Source organism: Sminthopsis crassicaudata, chromosome 2 (genome assembly GCF_048593235.1).
Source record: "Sminthopsis crassicaudata isolate SCR6 chromosome 2, ASM4859323v1, whole genome shotgun sequence".
Lineage (NCBI taxonomy): Eukaryota > Metazoa > Chordata > Mammalia > Dasyuromorphia > Dasyuridae > Sminthopsis > Sminthopsis crassicaudata.
Window position 1 is genome coordinate 462,749,245 of NC_133618.1, and position 18,835 is coordinate 462,768,079.

Sequence of the window (18,835 nt, forward strand, 5' to 3'; positions counted from 1 at the left end):
CTTTCCCTTCTCTAGTAGTTCCTTGGGGTATAAGCCCAGTAGTAGTATGGCTGGGTCAAAGGGTATGCACATTTTGATAACTTTTTGGGCATAATTCCAGATTGCTCTCCAGAATGGTTGGATTCTTTCACAACTCCACCAACAATGCATCAGTGTCCCAGTTTTCCCACAGCCCCTCCAACATTCATCGTTATTTGTTCCTGTCATCTTAGCCAATCTGACAGGTGTGTAATGATACCTCAGAGTTGTCTTAATTTGCATTTCTCTGATCAATAGTGATTTGTAAAGGTTTTATTTTTTAATAAAATGTAAAATGCCTTTAATTTTTAGAGTTTTATTTCAAAGTCTACTCTACATTTGCTTTTATTCTTTCTCAAAGTAATATCTATACTGCTTAAAGACCTTAAAGTACTTTCCTTATAGCAGACCTGTGAGACAAGTAGTATAAGTGTTATAGCCACAGGGGAATTAGTCTCAGAATGGTTAAGTGACTTACCTATGGCCACTCTGCTAAGTTCTGGAGTAAAAATTTTAACCCAGACCTGATGACTCTGAGGTTAGCGCCTTTTCTATTACAACTGCTGTCCTGGGCAGATGATCAAAAATTCTTTAGTTCAAAAAACCTTTATTATAAGTACCTAGTGTGTGCTGGGAACTGTAGAGAAAGGCACCTTTGCCTCTCTCCCTACCTTCCATGACACAAAGCCCTCTCTTTGTAAGATCATGTCTACTGGGCAGTGAGGTGGTATGAACAACATATAGCATCCTGTGTCCAGAATTCCGAAGTCCTGGGTTCAAAGCTAGTTGATGCTTACTGGTTGTATGATCACCAGCAAGGCATTTGCCCTTTCAGCTACTAAGATATGTACAATGGCCCCCAGATGTGTTTCTTGGGTTACCATATTTTCCAGAAACATTGGATTTGGAACAAGTCAAGGATGAATCCCACCAAGTGACATAATTTGGTACTTTCAATCCTAACCCAACTCAGTGTGCCCTTGAAGCTGAGTTAGCTACAAACCTGGTTTGTAGTAAAATGGGTTGAGATGTCTTCAGGACTTCCCACAGTGATCTTAGAATCCTAATTTACTGATATAGTGATCCTATGTGACTTTGAACAATCAAGTTTCCAAAGAATGAGAATTACAGATCATCCAAAAAGCAATAGAAAGAACTGAGGCAATTCTCTGTTAATTATTTTCTATTCAACCTATATATAGCTTTCTTTTTCTATATTTGTATACGTGTTCTCTCTCCCTCATTAGACTGTAAACGGCTTGAGGGCAGGGGCTGTCTGTTGCCTCTGTATCGATAGTATTTAATAAATGTTTATTGATGATGATAGTAAGTATGTTTGGGCTGTACTTTGTTACTAGCGAAGAACTACATATGAAGAGCAATGAAAGGGATCTCTGAGGAAGTGTATAATTAGATTTCACAAGTGTCCAATACCAATGGAGATGAAGTTGCTTAGAAAGTTGGTGGACTTATGGGAAATTGTGGAAGAACTTATGGGAAGTTGTGGAAGGACTTCTTATGGGAAGACATGGGCAAGAGGCACAGAAGGTTACGAGTTAGCATGGGTTATGATCTGTGTACTGGAGGGGGTATAAACATTGGGATGACATCTTTGCTCAAATACAGCCACATCTCTCTATTAGTGCAGAATTAAGAATTCTCTGAATTCACACTGTGTATTTCCATTGGATTGGAACTAATGACCACATCTTATATACTCATAATTTCAAATAATGTGAATTGGAACATATGTGTCCACTTTAGGGTGATTCAATATTTGTACTAACCCAGCTTCCTGAAGTTGACAATTGAGTAGAAGGGTGAGGAATGACATTTTCACTGGAGTAGTGCAGAATTAGCATTAGATTTGGAGTTAATCAGGAGACCTGGGTACAGTTTTGATTCATAAAACTAACGCCCAATATGTTTGTTTTACTTTTTATTACATTATGGGTCAATTCACATCTCTAAACCTCAGTTTCCTCATCTTTAAAAAGAGAATGTTTATCCTGACATCACCAATTATAAAAAGTTGTAAGGATGGGTGGTATTTAAATGTTTGTTATAATGATGTAATAATACAGATTAAAATGCAATAAGCAAGGTTTTTAGTTCCCTAGAATGATTCAGGTAGAGGAGCGGGAGAGGAGAGGGAGGAGATAGGGAGGGGAGAGAAAGAGGGAAAGGAGAGGGAAAATGAGTTGAAGATACCACAAACTAAGGATATTGATAGAAAAAAATTATAAAATATATCAATTAAAATAAAATATTAATTAAAACTTAGAAGAAAAACTAAAAGAATAATTCTTTCTTGTGAGAACACAGAATAAAAAGTCAACAATTCTTTCCATTTCCAACAAGGCATAGAGAAGCCATGACAACTGATGTGCCTCTGTGAAAGTTTCCCAAAGCAATGTTCATACATAATTTCAATTTATCTTCATAACAACCTTGAGAGGTAGATAAAGCAATGGACTAGGAGTTAAGACTTGGACACTTCCTCATTACATAACCTTAGTATGTCACTTCACTTCTGAGTCTGTTTCCTCATCAGTAAAATGGGAATAATAATAATAGCCTCTAAAGACAAAATGGAGAAAACCAAATGAAATAAGGACTATAAAATGCTTATATAAATGTGAATCCCTCCATTTGAACTGCCAGATGTAAAGTGATTTGCCTCTGGTTACAGGACTAATAAGGGCCAGGTCTTTGGATCTGAAGTTCAGAGCTCTTTTCATCATACTGCCATAAAATAAATGTTCATCTTTTAGCCATGAAAATTTATCTGGAAGTATTAAAAGCAAAAAGTTACATCAGTGCCATCTCTTCAGAAAGCAGCTTGTGAAAAGCCTTTATCTCTGTGTAATTGAGAAACTGAGGCATAAGGAAAATAATGTTAAATTTAGTCCATTAAGATGTGGTCAAGTACAAAACAGATATCAGAATCCGGACCACATAAAACTTATGCAATATCAAAAGACTTCTCGGAAGTCATCCTGACCGATACCTATATTTAATTAAAAATTCTCCTCTATAGTGCCCGAGAGAGAATCCAGCCTTATAGTGAAGCTCTATAGGAAGAGAGTTTATTGCCTACAGGGCTGGCCTAGCCTGTTTCTAGGCTAACTCTAATCATAACTTTAACCATGTGGAAATTTTCCATTACACTCAGCTGAAATCTTCCTCTCTATTTCCAGTTCTCCTTTCTAGGTCTAAGTAAAATAAAGCTGACAAAGCCTCCTCCACACAAGAGCCTTTGGGAAACAGCTGTCCAGGGGCCACTCCTCTGTAGGCCCAAATTCTCAGGAAGGGCTCAGATTTTTTCTCCTCCAGTTAAGAGGTAAGAACCACAGCTCAGCATCATGAATTTCCTCTGGTCTCTTACCCGAGCCAGCTGATATTAAGTGAAATGCCACCTGGGAACAACATACCATGGAGAAAACATTAAGACTAACAATGTGCTTGGGGACTCAGGCTCCCCTCAGAGGGCCAAGGCAAACACACTTTTGGACACAATTCACAATAGTCCCCAATTAAGAGGACCTATTGTCCCCATTAATGGAATTACTTAAATTCTTCAAAGGTCTAGAGTTTCATAAATGTGGTACTCTCCTAAGGCATATCCAAAACCCCCTCTTCCTCCTCATCACTTAATATTTAAATAGTGCTTTAAGGTTTACAAAATGTTTCACAAATATCATTTCATTTTATCCTCATAATAGCCCTGGGAGCTATGTTCTACTGTTGTCTTCATTTTATAATAGGAGAAATTGAGGCAGGCAAGTTAGGTGACTCTGCCAGGTTCACACAACTGCTAAGTGCATGAGGCCATATTGGATCTCAGGTTTTCTTGACCTTGGGTTCAGCCATGTGTTTCCACAGAACCATGAATTAATTTCTGAATCTTAGTTTCTCCCTTCATAAAATGGGTACCATAGAGCTTGAAGTCTCCCTTTCACAATCCTCAGCATATACCTGACATATAATAAGCGCTTCTTAGGGAGTCAAGCAGTTTTTTAAAAAACAAATTCCACAAATTAAGAAACAGAGAAGGGAGATGATTGGGCTAGTCATGCAGTCAGTAAGTTGTCAAACACAATTTTTCTAATTCCTAGGACCACAATGCTGCTAAGAATATAAGGATTGCACACATTTAATGTATATCAGATTGCTTGCTGTCTTGGGGAGAGGAAAGTAAGGGAAAAAGAAAGAAAAAGTTAGAACACAAAGTCTTACAAAAGTGAATGTTGAAAATTACCTTTACATGTATTTGGAAAAACAAAATACTATTTTTTTTCTTTGCAAAAATTTTATCCCATTTGTTTTGACAATAACCTAAAAGGTTACCTTTGATTAAAAAAAAAAGTTCTTCATATTTCATTTATGGGCAAAATGATTTTTTAGAAAATTGGGATTTTTAAAATTAAAATAATAGCCTTTTATTTTCAAAATATATGCAAAGGCAGTTTTCAACATTCACCCTTGCAAAATCTTGTGTTGCAAATTTTTTCTACCTCCCTTCCCCCCACCCTTTCCACTAAATAGCAAATAGTCCAATATATGTTAAATGTGTAATTTTTCTATACATATTTCCACAATTATCATGCTTCACAAGAAAAAAATCAGATCACAAAGGAAAAAAAAGAGAGGAAAAAAAACAAGTAAGAAAATAACAAAGGTGAAAATACTATCTTGTGATTCATATTCAGTCTCCATAGAAGCTTTCTGGATGCAGATGGCTCTCTCCAATGCAAGTCTATTGGAATTGGCCTGAATCACCTCATTGTAGAAAAGAGCCACATTTGTCAGAATTGATTGTCCCATAATTTTGTTGTTGCTGAGTATGATGATCTTCTTGTTCTACTCATTCACTTAGTACCAGTTCATGTCTCTCCAGGCCTTCTGAAATCATGCTACTGCTCGTTTCTTATACAACAATAATATTCCATAACATTCACGTACCATAACTTATTCAGCCATTCCCCAACTGATGGGCATCCATTCAATTTCCAATAAAATACTATTTTTAAAAATTGATAGCTCCCATTTAGATAACATTTCACAATTCACAAAACATTTTTCCTTCAATGGCCCTGGGAGGGATGCTAGTATAATAATTATCATAGTCATTATACAAAGGAGAAAACTGAGGTTCAGAGAAAGTTTTTCTAGCTATGTGATTCCATGCAGTCAAAATGCAGTTAAAAGAAGAACAAAAATGAGGAAATGGCATGACAATTTCTTCTTCCTGATAATCTGTCTCTCTTTCCCAGGCCTTGAAAAACAAGAGAAGCCTTTTTTATTATGAACATTTTATTCCCCTTAATAAACAAATATAAATCAACTAGAAATATAAGTCCTGACACAGTATATACAAAGTCCATTTTTTATTTTTGGGACAGTTCTATAATAAACTTCCAAATACAGAGGTTAAAAATTCAATCAATGAACAAATTGAATAAGTTAACATACATACACAAGAGAGAATAAACAGAAAAGTTATCAACATTAACTAGCAGAAATTACAGAAACAAAATACTCTTGCCACCTCTAACCTATACTTCCCATCAGACCAAGACAGAGAGTCTCAGCACCCCGAGCTCTAGAGCCATGAGAACAGCAGGGCCCACCCACTGCCCACAAGCTCTGCTTATGCTCCAGCTGTGTTAGCCATCACTGCGGGCTGCGGCCCCACTGCCATCACTGCCATGACCACCACCAGCTGCTGATGGGGAGGTGAGCCCAAGAGCCCAGGGAGGAACTGCTGCCTCTCCAGACCTGCCCTGTTTTCCAGTCCAGCCCATATGACTATTGGCGGGGACAGCAATGCTTGGGGAAAAACAACCTTGCAACTAATTCCCTCTAAAGGGTCTGTCCTTCAACTCCTCAGTAGCCTCCGCTACTGAAGATATAGAAAATAATACTCTTATTAACAAAGTCCTTGGGATTGTTCAATTGCTCAACCTCAGAAAAGGATATTGTTTTACCAAAAGAATAGAAACTAAAGAAGATGCATTACTGTCTGCTTTTGCTCCTAAACCCTAAGGACCATCTAATTTGCTGCAGAAATCTCAATGTGCAGTCTCTCCCTGTTGGAATGTAAGCAACTTGAGAGAAAGGATTGTCTCTTTTTTCTGTTTATGCTTTGCATAAAGTAGGCATTTAATAAATGCCTTTTCACTCACTCCATTCATTCATTGATTACAATTCACCTTAGGGAAGTTTAAGACTTAAAATGGACTTTAGAATCTAGAATGCTAGAGTATACAGGAAATCCTTAATAATGAACTAGCCTGAAACCTAATTTTTCTGAATAGAAAACTGGAGCTCACAGAAAGGAAGAAACTTACTTAACCAAGATCAAATAGCTTATAAGAAGTTGAGAGTTTTCTTCACCCTAAATCCAGAGCTCTCACAGTAAAAACAAAAGATTTCCAAAAATTTATTTTTTTATCCTTTTCTGTAAACTGATACAACCTTTTTTTTTTTTTTTTTTTAATGCAAGAAAACAATGAAATTCTATTCTCCTAGAAATGATAGTAGAAAGAACAATGGATTTTCAGTAGGAAGATATGGATTGGATTACCAAGCTAGAACTTAGTAGTTATATGGCTCTGGGGAAAATATTTCATCTCACCTAGCTTCCATTTTCTAATTAATAAAATGGGGACAATGATGCTTCTAAAAGAGTACATTGAGGAAAGTGCTTTATAAACCTTAAGTATCTATAGAAAGTTATTATTATTCTGATGATATGAACCAGAATGGCAAATTCCTTGAGGTTAGGGATTCTCTTTCTTCTTTCTAATCTACCTTTCCAATACAGGGCTTTGGGATATGGGATATACTTAATAAATGAATCTTCAATGGAATAGAATGATCCCACTATTCACCTTCACTGATCCCTGAAATCCCCAATAAAAAGCTTCTTACAAATATCTGTAGCACTTTCTAGCTAATATACTTATGCTCTGTTTAGTACTGTTTAGTTATCTGTATGTATGTTGCATTGCTCTATCAGACTAAAAATTTCTTGAGCAAAGCAACCTGTCTGATTTATTTGTATATCCTTGTCAATACTTAGGACAGAACTCTGCACTAAGATTTCTGGGACACTGTGTTTATTTGCACATACATATGTATACATTCACACACATTAATATATATTCTTCAATAAAATTTACTAAAAATATTGTCAAATTTTATTAAATAACAAAATGCCAGAATCATTTTCACCACATCTTAGTGTTTACTTGTCAAATCATAACTAACATTTTGCTAATTTCAATAGCTGTTTTTAAAGCTGCTATTATCTCAGCTAAAGACTAGCTCAGTGACTGGAACCAATCACTTTTTTTTCTGAAAATGAGAATGAGAAAAATGAGAATGTCAGATTAGATAACTAGATAAATTTCCTTCCAGATGTAAAAAACTAATTCTATAAAAAGTTAAACAGGAAGGAATTAGCTTTTTGTAGCATTACTTAATTGCTATATTCATGATCATTTCTCATCCCAGTTATCAATTTAAGATTGCATTTTCAAATGTTAATTTGCTCTTCAAAATATTTATAGGAAGGGTCTCCAGTAAGACCAGAATTAGACAGGAAATAAAATCTATGGTACCTCCCCTGGGACCAGAGAAATTAGGATAAAGGGCAACCATCTTTACATTTTTATTCTTCACTCAAACCTTTCTAAAATTCTTCAAAACGTTTTCTTCTTTACAAGGTACAAGTTGAACAAAGGGTGAGACCAATGGAATTCCTTATTATAATGCATTTTTTACTTTACTACAACCAGATTTATTTTCAATTCCCACCAATTTGTCCACATCTTCCTGGCCTCTCAAATTTCTAAGATAAATCACTCTCTTAAGGGATATAATCTTAAATATAATTTCCAAAAGCCTTTTTTTTCCTCTCCACTATTCTATGTTCTAATATTCTACATTTTATTTGGTCTGTGTTCTAAGATCCCTTTCAACTCTGACATTATATTTTAAGAATTTTGTAAACTGTAAAATATCATGTGAATATGAACTACTGCTATTAATATGTCAACGTCCCTCTGAAGTCTAGCAAGCAGTTCCCAGAACATGTTAAGTCATAAAGCAAGTTCAGATTTGGTATCTTTTTAAACATAGGCTATAATTTGAGACCAGTTGATTGTTTATTTACTTGGATTAATTCGTGACTAGTTAGAAAGTTTCCCACACTTTGATCAGCTCTAACAACAATGCAATAAACAAATCAGTCCCATGATCTTACTTATTCTCCTCCAAGATCCTCCCAAGGGAATTTGATCAGTTTCTTAATTATAATGCTACCTACCACTAAGTTTCCTTGCAATCAATCTACATTATTTCATTACAAAGTTTTGAAGCTATGATGACTTTAATGGTGGATTTAAGTGAGGGCGGCTGTACAAAGTCTCCAGTCTCACTTTCTCCTCCAGTCTTCTCAGTGTAGTGGCAAGATATCTCTCTATCTCTATGTCTCTAAATCTATATGAAACTAGATGAGGAAGGGAGGGAAGGGGGTCTTAGAATTAAAATCTTATTGTTAATCTTAAATGTTAGAGAAAGGAGGGCCCTCATAAGTCATCCGGTCCAACCCACTTATCTCAGATAAGGAAAGAAGTGATCAGAGAGGAAAAATGAATTTCCCCATGTCCCCAACAGATTTCCTAACTAAGCCCTGGACCAGAAGTTGAGTCAGAGCTGCTGGGTAAGGGTATCTTGTTCTACACTATCAAGAAGTTGACAGACCAGTTTAGAATTGAAGCTGCTTCATATTCTGGGAGACACAAGGACTTCCTGGAAAGTACTGCCTAGATTTCTCTTCCTAGTTACTGATTCCCAGCAAGGGTGGGCATAGACTAGATGGTTCATTTCTTTTCCCAAATCCAGAGATGATACCTTCCTGTAATTCTCAGTCTACAAGGTGCTGTGTTAAGCCGAAGGCTTGTGGCATTTTTCTGAAGCTTTTTTTTTTTTTTTTTTTTTTTTTAAAGAAATACTGACGTAGAGAGAATCCTGCTTTGGTCTTATGATTTAAGTTACATTATAAGAATTGCCATACTAGGTCAGATCCCTGGGTCGCTCTGGTCTAAGTTCTCACTCCAGGAATTTAAACTGACAAAGTGCAAAGTAAACTCTGATTGGTGCCAAGTGCAAACACGCAGCTCATCTATTCTGCTTTTACACGAGTGCTTTCTGGAATTAGGGATAGTATGTCCTAGAGAATCATAGCATCTTAGAATTGGAAGACCTTATAACATAGTCTCAGTGTGCTCCTAAACGTTAAGAAATGGAAATATATTTGTAATGGAAAGGAGAATCCCTTCCATGTTAATAAAGCAACATCCCATTTACACTGCTGTGAGGAAAGAAAATCGTAAACTTTACAACTCTGTGGAAATGGGAATGTTTGACTCCTTTTGCTAAGAGAGCAGTTTGTAATCAAACACCTTTTTAACCCTTTTACTTATGTAATAAAGTTATCACAAAGACTTTTTCTTAAACACATATTTACATATAGCAAAGAAAGACATGATGCATACATTAACAGGTGAAAAATATATTCACTAAAGGGCTCACAAGACAAATGCTTAAGGCTTGCTATGACCTTAATTTCTTGTCCAAGAGGGACACTGGAAGAGCAACATTTTTGAATAAATTCTGGTTTAGGGAGATGGGTTAGAGCATTGCTCTACCAAGCTTCCAATTCTAATCTTAAGGATTAGAATTCTATTAGGACCAGAGAAAGCTCAAGGTGCAATTAATTAAAGCAGATCATTAAGGGCTAATTGTTAAGTCCTGTGAAGCTAGGATTAGATAACAATTTGTTCTTACATTTCTGCAGGTGCTTTAAAAAAACACTATTTTTCTTGAGTATTTTTTAGTATGTTTTCTTTCAGAGCCTAACATGGAAATGTTTTGCGTAACTGCACCTGTATAACCTATGTAAAATTGCTTGGTTTCTCAATGAGGGGGAAAAAAGAAGAAGGAAGGGCAAGAATTTGGAATTCAAAAATTTAAGAAATGAATGTTAAAAACGGAGTCAGCAATACTACTAAGTCTATAACTTAAAGAGACTATGGAAAAAGGGAAAAGGAGCTATATGTGCAAAAATATTTATAGTAACCCTTATCATGGTGACCAAATATTGGAAATTGAGATGATGTCTAGTGATTGGACAGTGGCTGAAAAAGTTGTGGTATGTGAATGTAATGAAATGCTATTGTGCAATAAGAAATGAACAGGCAGATTTCAAAAAACGATATATGAACTGACATGGAGTGAAATGAGCAAAACCAGGAATACATTGTACACAGTATTAGCAACACTGTGTGATGATCAACTGTGATTCATCCAGCTTTCCCAGCAACATAAGTACAAAGGACTTCAGAAAGAAAATACTACCCATAACCAGATAAAGAACTGATGGATTCAGAATGCAGATTGAAGCATATTTTTCTTATTTTAATCTTTTGATCTGTTTCTTCTTTCACAACTGTAACCAATGTGGATCAAGTACATGTATAAACTATATCAAACTGCCTACCATCTTTAGGGGAGGGAAAGAGAAGGGAAGGAAGAAAAAAATTTGGAACACAAAATCTTATAAAAATGAATGCTAAAATTTTTCTTGATGTAACTGGGGAAAAACAAAACACTATTAAATTGGGTTTTTTAGGTGTAATTGGGGGAAAATATAAAATAATTATTCCTGCAAATGAGGGAGCACAAACTGGGGAAAATGTCAGAAAATTCAATATGGGCTCCCATCCCATTGACCACACTAACAAAGGAATAATAGCTGTCTTATAAGTTACTTGCACCTCCCATCTTATCAGCAAGGATAAGAGAGACAGTTTGGGTCTTAAGGACTTTTCATGCTCACATGGTAATGCCATAACTGTACACTGAAAAGGTGGTCATGCATTCTCTCTGCTCAGCCCTCTTAATCTCATGTCCTCTTCCTACCCTCCTCACTACCAGCTCAGGGCAAAAATCTCTCAGTCCCAGAAATTTGATTTCTCTTTTCTCACTGGTTCCTCCTTCAAGATCCAGGGACCCTGGTCTAGTCTACTCTGGGACCACATATCTCATTTCCTTAGGCCGACTTGCTTTTCCCCTCTTGGATCCCTTCTACTCCTCCAAAATCAATTCTCTTTCTCTCTAGTTCCCTGCCCTCTCCTCTCTAGGAGCCCGTAATAATTTCCCCCTCAGGTTTTGACCTCACTTTTCCCAAACCAGTTCTCTCCTTCTGTGAGCCTCCAAATTCACTCTATTCCCCCTCTGACGAAGGTGTCTTTCAATCCTCTAAATCTAATTCCATGTGGAGAACTGGATCACTGTCTAGTCCAGCTCAGGTCCCAATCTCACATCTCTTGTAAAAACCAGTTCTCTCATTGCTTCTTCCCTCTGGAATCTGCTATTTCCTTTCTCAAATCTCAGATCATGAAAATCCTAAAAGACATAGCTGTGGTACTGGATGATGGCCTTTGAACTCACATTAACCACAGATTCTCTTTGCCTTCATTTTACAGAGGAGAAATGGCAATCCTGCCAGGGTTCAAATCCAGGTCCTGACTATAAATCCAATGCTCTTTCAAGTCCACCATACTTGCCTTCTTAGTCCTCCAGATCTGAAATCTCTCTATCCAGAAGGCAGATGGGTCAATCCCATAAAAAACTGTTCTCTTTCCCTCTCAAACTCCAGATCTTTTATCTTTCAGATTTCAATTTCTTTCTCCTTCTGAAGTCTTTCATTTCCCCTCCCTCTAAAAAACAGTAGTTCTCAAATTTTTTGATCCCAGGACCCTTTTACATTCTTTTTTTTTTTTTTCTTTTAAGGCAATCTGGGTTAACTGACTTTGCCCAGAGCCACACAGCTAATAAGTGTCTGAGGACACATTTGAACTCAGGTTTTCCTGACTGTAAGGCTAGTGCTTTTCCCCTAAGCCACCTGCATGTCCCACCCCTTTACCTTCTTAAAATTTTTTGAGGATCCATCAAAAAGCTTTTATGTGATTTATACCAACTGGTGTTTACCACATTAGCAATTAATTTTTTTTCTAGTATTATGAAAATAGTTTTGACCTCCTGGACCTTCTGAAAGACCCTTGGGGATCCAACTACACTGTGAGAGAAATACAGTTCTAACATGACCTAGTGCCCTCTTGGTTTTGGATCTCCAAGATACCAATTCTCTCCTCTCTGGGTCACCGATTTTGTCTTAATATTAGCAACTATTTATACATCACTTTAGTGTTATACCTCACAACTGCATTATCACCTCAATTTTACATCAGAGGAAAACTATGGGCTTAGGGATCATTTCTCACTTGACACTACCTGTGTAGGGAGCATGCCATTTCAGCTCTTTACTGAGATAAGGCAGCTAGCTTCCACAGTTCTTGATGTAGAAGTCTGGAAAACTTGAATTCAACTTTGATCTCAGACACTTAAAGTTGTATGACACTGAGCAAGTCACTTCATCTCCACCTGCCTCAGGTGTCTCACCTATACAATGGTAATACTAATGACGCCTATGTTCCAAGGCTGCTTCGAGGATCAAATAAGATAAAATTTATAAAGCACTTAGTATAGTGCCTGGCACACAGTAGGTGCTTAATGGTCATTTTCTTCCTTCTGAGGTTTCTTCTGGCTCTAACTCTATAATCATCTGTAATATTACTCTCCTCCAGATAGTCTGTTTTAGTCTGGACTCTACTATTCTGCCTCCTAAATATATCCAGTTTAACTATAAATGATATTGTCTTATTCTCTTTTATTTCATGTCCTTGCTCATGTTTTTCCCAATACCTAAAATACCTTCACTATTTCTCTGTCTTTCTTTTTTTGGGGGGGTAATTGGGGTTCAATGACTTGCCCAGGATCATACAAGTAGTAAGTGTCTGAGGCTGGGATTGAATGCAGGTCTTCCTGGGGGCAGGACCAATGCCCCAACCACTGCACCATCTAGGTGCTCCTATTTCCTTTACCTTTGAATTCCTACCCACACTTCAAAGCCCAAACTCAAATACTACCTCCTTTAGGAAGCCTTTCCCTGGACAGTGAGGATTTTTCCCAATGGATTTCCCATAATGCTATGTTTGATCCCTTCTGATGCACTTATCACTTAAAATAAATAACATGGCCTCTTCCTGGCCAAGTCAGGTTTATGACAATCATTATCTTCTTTTTTTTCCCCTGAGGCAATCTGGGATTAAATGATTTGCCCAGGGTCACACAGCTAGGACTCGGTAAGTGTCCAGATTTTTGAACTCAGATCTTCCTGACTTCAGGGCTGGTGCTCTACCACCTAGCTGCCCCTCGCCAATTATTTTCTATACTGATCATCACTTCCCCTTTTTCCCATGAGTAACCTGGACTCTGCCCCTAGATCTCTCAGCTTTGAGAGGTAAACTTTAAGCTTTTATCTTTGCCAGGACACTTCCTGGCACCAATACACACCCTTGCATCTTCCCCTTTCCATATCTTTGCTTTTCCTTATTTAAATATAAGCTTTTGGTGGTACAGATACAGGACCTTAATACAGGATCTGGCACAAAAGCAGTGTTTACTAAGTCCTCCAACATTCACTCTGTCCATCTATTATCCCTTACTCTTACATGACCATTCTAATTTACTTTTCAATCATACATTTTCCCTGATTACAGCCTCTAATCAAGTTCTTCTTTGAAGTTCTTTATTTGAAATATAGTGCAGACTACTCACAACCATCTTGTAATTCAATTTCATATTTGGGAAATGTTTATTTCTTTGAAACACTGCAGTATCCCATTTCTCACAGGCAATTAACAAAAAGGGTAGATATTGGTGTGCTCTGTATTGAGTACAAGGCTCATGCATGCAGTAGGTGTTTAATAAACGCTTTCTGGATAAATAAAAACTCACAGAAGAAAGGTTGGGATGGAGTTAAAAGACACTAAACCCCTGCTCACCCCTATAGTTTGTCTTTACTCAGAATAACACCTATAAATCAACAGATTATCATTTTAATACTGACTCAGAGCCAAGAGAAGACTGACAGTCGGACAATAAATATTTATTAAGCACTTACTATGTTCCAAGTACTATACTAAGGGGGTAGGAAACTCTCCCTCAGGGAGCTCTTGATCTGATGATAATGCTATGGCAACAGTAATAGAAATGATGTAGTAACAGTAATAGATAAGCTTAGTAAAGGTTGATGATACTAGTGAGATATGACTCTTAGAAGACATCTTGTTCAACACTGTCATTTTTCAGGTGAGGCAATTGAGGCTCAGAGAATATCACCCTCTTGTACAATTTGTAAATAGTAGAGCCAATTAGGTCATCTGCCTATTGAGTCAACAGACTTGAACCCAAGAGACTTATACTCAAATTATAGCCTTTCACACTTATGGTGTCACTTCCAGTAAGTAAATTCATCTCTTTGAACCTGTTTCCTCAATTTTAAAATGGGAAAAATTATGCTAGGATCAGGTTTGTAGAGGAGGATCTTAAGTTTTTCTCAAACCCTCATCACTTTCCCTATTAGCTGAAAGAAACAACTGCCCTTGGGAAGCCCATAAGTCATCTGAGGAGACCAGATAAGGCTGGTGTGGTGGGACAAGGATAGGTGTGGTAGCAGAAACCCCAGGCTGTGCTTAGGAGAAAACACTACGCCATCAGTATAAGACAGAAGTCCTAGAATTCATTCCCAGCTCTGAAACTTTTGTTTAATTCTTGAGGCTCAATTTTGTCTTTTGTAAAGTGGAATACTTAGTTCCAAAGGCTGTGTTGTAAGGATCAAATGAAATTATGTATATATAGACCTTTGTAATGAGAAAAATGCACAAAAACCATCAGCATTCTACATTAGTAGTAGCCACATTTGCAGTCTTTATTTGATGAGTGCTGGAAACCCCCTACTTATTAACCAAACATTAACTCCTTTACTATGTTACTCTGCCAGAAATTTTCCACCATTAAAAATGAATTCCTTTGGTATGATTTTTAAGCTGGGAGGGACCGTGTACAGTGAGTTTATTTACATATGGAAAAAAGTGAATCCCAAAGAGATCAAATGACTGCCAAGCCTTCAGAGATCATGGGAAGCAGAGCTAGTATTCAAATCCATATCTTCTGAATCTAATTTCCACTAATAAAATGCCAGCCTCGTGTAACAAAAAGAGGACATGGCTCTAACGTTTAAGTAAACGTTAGAGGGTACAAGGGTGTTTCAGGTACAAGGCCTATCCTCCAGTGGACTGTGAGATCACTGTACCCTTCAATGGATGCAGACTAACCCTTTCACGTTTGCTTGTTGTGCATGTCACTCTTGCTCAGGCAGTCCTGAGCCAAGGAGATCCATCCAGCCAACCTGTCGGAAGTCTTTGTCCACTCTGTCACATCCTGGAGCTGATGGATCCTTGGGCCCTCCACCTGTCACTTCCACTCTTGCCCTGAGACCAACCTGATGCTTTCTTCTGATCACAACTATCCTTGATTATTTTTTATTCCAGTTCTTTCAGGTTCCTTATTTACTATGAGTTGCAGCCAGCGCATAGCTGCCGCACACCTGTACTCTGCTCTCAAGGAGATACTCATTTGTCATTCTTAGAGACACTGTGACTGTATTTTTCACGCCATACAACATATTGGTACAATTTTGGCAGTAAATAGACCACTTTTGTTTCTGTTAAGCATAGCAACATTTACCTATCTCATGGGATTGCAATGAAGAAACATTTCCAAAGTGAAATGTTACCATTAATGTAAATTTGGGGGAGGAGTCCTCTGGCATCCCAACTAAAAGCCCACCTTCTACAGAAAGTCTTCCCTGATCCCTCTTAATTATTTCCTATATGTCCTGCATTGGTTTGTCTCTCCCACTTGATTATAAACTCCTTCAGAGCAGGCGCAGTCTTCTGCCTCTTTTGTCTGCCCAGAGCTTCACACAGTACTAGACATACAGTAGACAATTAATAAATGTTTATTGACTCGAAATGTGTCCTAACAAAATGAGATTATGGAGGGGAGGGGGATTTGGGGACGGGTACCCTCTTGGGTCACTGTCACTGAATATCCTGAATGGTTCAGTTGAAGGCTGAGATAGAAAACGTTTTAGGAATGGGAGAGGACTCTCCAATGGGAGAGGACACAAGCTGGCCAGAAGCGGAGTGACGGCAGCCTTCCACAGCGCGTTCTGAGAAGCCTAGGTCAGAATTCCATGCACAGCTTGGGGCCCTCTAGGTTTACGAAGGGAGAAAAAACTTGAACTTATTTGTAAGGCCGGAGGACCGAGGGGGAGAGAGATTCCATCCTCAGCTGCACTGAACAGCGTCCCCTCCGGGGAATCACAGAGATTACTTGGGGACTCGGGGGAAAGAAGAATCTCACCGTCACGGAGCGGGGGCCCAGAACATGAAAAGCCAGACCTGACAGCCGCCCGCCTAGAGCGCTGTCAGGCACTGTGAGACGGGGGAGTTTGACCCGGGAGCCCTGAAACCTTCGTTCCGCTCCGGCCTCGGCACTTTCGTCCTCCAGTCACCTTTCGGACTGAACAACAGCTCCGTGCCCTGAGAAACGCCTCGGTTCTAAACTAGTCAGCAAGGCAGGAGTGGGGATCGAGTGAGCCCTCAGAGAGACCGGGGGTGAGCGCCCGCGGCTAATCCGAGGGTGACAGCTGCGGCTATTCCCTAGGGGGAATCAAGGAGGAGGGAGGGCGGCTGCACAGGAGGAGGCGCGGGTCTTCCAGCGGAAGATGGTGGCTCTGACGCAGACCCCGTTTATCGCCCAGGCACTCCATTCGCTCGCCTGCCTCAGTTTCCTCCTCTGAAATAAGACGCCTGACGAGACGTCCTCGGAAGCCCCTCCCTCCCTAACTTGTAGGCGAGCTCGGACCCCAGGCGCTCGGGGCTCCCGCGGCTGTAACAGTTTGATAGTATTTACTTTTCCCCGCCCAATAACTGGTAACAAGAGAGACTGCGGGGACCGGGGCGGTGCCGGGGCTGGTAAATGCAAAGGGCCCGCGGAAGGGGCGGGCTCCGGAGACTTCGCCCCCGCAACTCACCATTGAAGGTGTCCGGGAGCCGCCGGCCTTTCGTGTCGGTCGCTACAGGCCGCTTGTCAGACATGGTCCCGCTGGCTGGTGACCTTAGTTACCGCTGCTGCAGCCGCAGATAGGAGTGAAGTGGCTCGCCTCTTCCACAGCTTGCCACCCCTCCAGGGCCCCGCCACGACCCCGCCTCGCCACGCCACGCCCCCTCACTGCGCCCGACCAACCAGGGCTCGAGCATCGGGAAGGCCACGCCTCCCAGCCCGCGCTCCCACTAGGTTTCTCTAGTAGATTTCCCGCGGAGCTCACACCCCCTTCTCTCAGCTGTGGGAAGCTGGAGGTCTGGGAAGAGCCGAAGAAGCCTGAGGGGAGGGGCTGAGAGGAGTTAGCTAAGAAAGTGTTGGAGGATTCTGGAAAAGGAAGTGCAATCTCGGGAACAAAATCAGAATCACGGTGGCTTCAAATCTTGTCCAAACGCTACCTGAGCTAGAACCCCACAGCCCGCCCCTCCCCCACACAGCGTCCCCAACAAGTGGCTGCCGGACATCTGTGGTGATGGGGATTCTGAGGGGAATCAGCTGGGAGCTTTGATGGGTAGCGAGAGCAGTTTCCCCGTCTTCTTCACTTAAAAAAAAAAAAAGATGTTATTTATATCGTGAACTCACATTCCCCAATATTTTCAGTCCTCCTCCCAGAAAACCATCCGATGAAAATTTTAAAAAAGGAAAAACCCCGAAAAACGAACCATTATACATCACTAGGGCGCCGCACCCCCGTGACCCGTATCCGTCAAGGAGGGAGAGGGCGCCTTCCCTGTGTCACCCAAGGTTGGCCATCACTATTGCAGAGAGTTCCGTTTTAATTGTTTGTTCTTTCCATTTATGTGCTTGCAGTGGTTTGTTTTCCTGGTTCTATTCATTTCGCTTTGCACCAGTTATTAGCCCTGCTGTTTCTCTCCTCACCCTATTCATCATTTCGTGACATTTATCTACCACACCTTGTTTAACCACATCTGGGTGGATGAGAATCTACTCTGTAATCTTTAATCTTTTTTTTTTTTTTTTTTGTTACTGCAAATTACTCAAGCTAGAGAGTAGATGGACTGAGGCTGCATTTATTGCTTGGGAATTTGATTTGATCATTGTGCTTATTCCTTATAAGTGTATTTCCTTTTTCTTTTTCCGTTACAGGTGGGTGGAAAAGAAAATCTTTTTTTTTTTTTTTAAATCAAATTTTTATTCAATTAACAAAAAAAAGGAAAACTTTATATCTCCATTTCACACACGTTTTTCAATTCAACAACACTGAGAAGCTGAGAAGACATTCTTTTTTTTTTTTTTTTTTTGGTCAGTTACTAGGGATGTTGTAATTCAATAGTATCTGACTCTGTGATTCCATTTTGGGTTTTCTTTTTTTTTTTTTTTATAATTTTTTTATTATAACTTTTTTTTTGACAGAACATATGCCTGGGTAATTCATTTTGGGTTTTCTTAGCAAAAAATCCTGGAGTGTTTTGCTATTTCCTTCCCCAGTTCATTTTACACATGAGGAATTGAGGCAAAAAATTTTGTGATCAACCAACTAATAAGTGTCGAAGGCCAACTTTGAAGCCTTGATTCTGCTATGTCACTGAGCTGGCCAGTGCTAGGGATAGAATCACAAAAATGAAGAAGTCCCCTCTCTTAAGAAGCTTCCATTCTACTCAAGACTAGGAAAACAGATGACAAAGTCAACTAGAAATGAAAAACGGCATTT

At 39.2% G+C, this 18,835-nt stretch overlaps 1 protein-coding gene across 1 annotated transcript in view; it reads right to left on the bottom strand.

Moving 5' to 3' along the window:
• The window catches only part of STOM (stomatin), a 44,050-nt gene extending 26,759 nt beyond the window's left edge, over positions 1-17,291 (bottom strand). The window contains exon 1 of the mRNA XM_074292952.1: positions 17,096-17,291. Coding sequence (XP_074149053.1) covers positions 17,096-17,159 — 64 coding nt within the window. The 5' untranslated portion in view covers positions 17,160-17,291. The remainder of the gene's footprint in view (positions 1-17,095) is intronic.
• Positions 17,292-18,835: the final 1,544 nt, after the last annotated feature.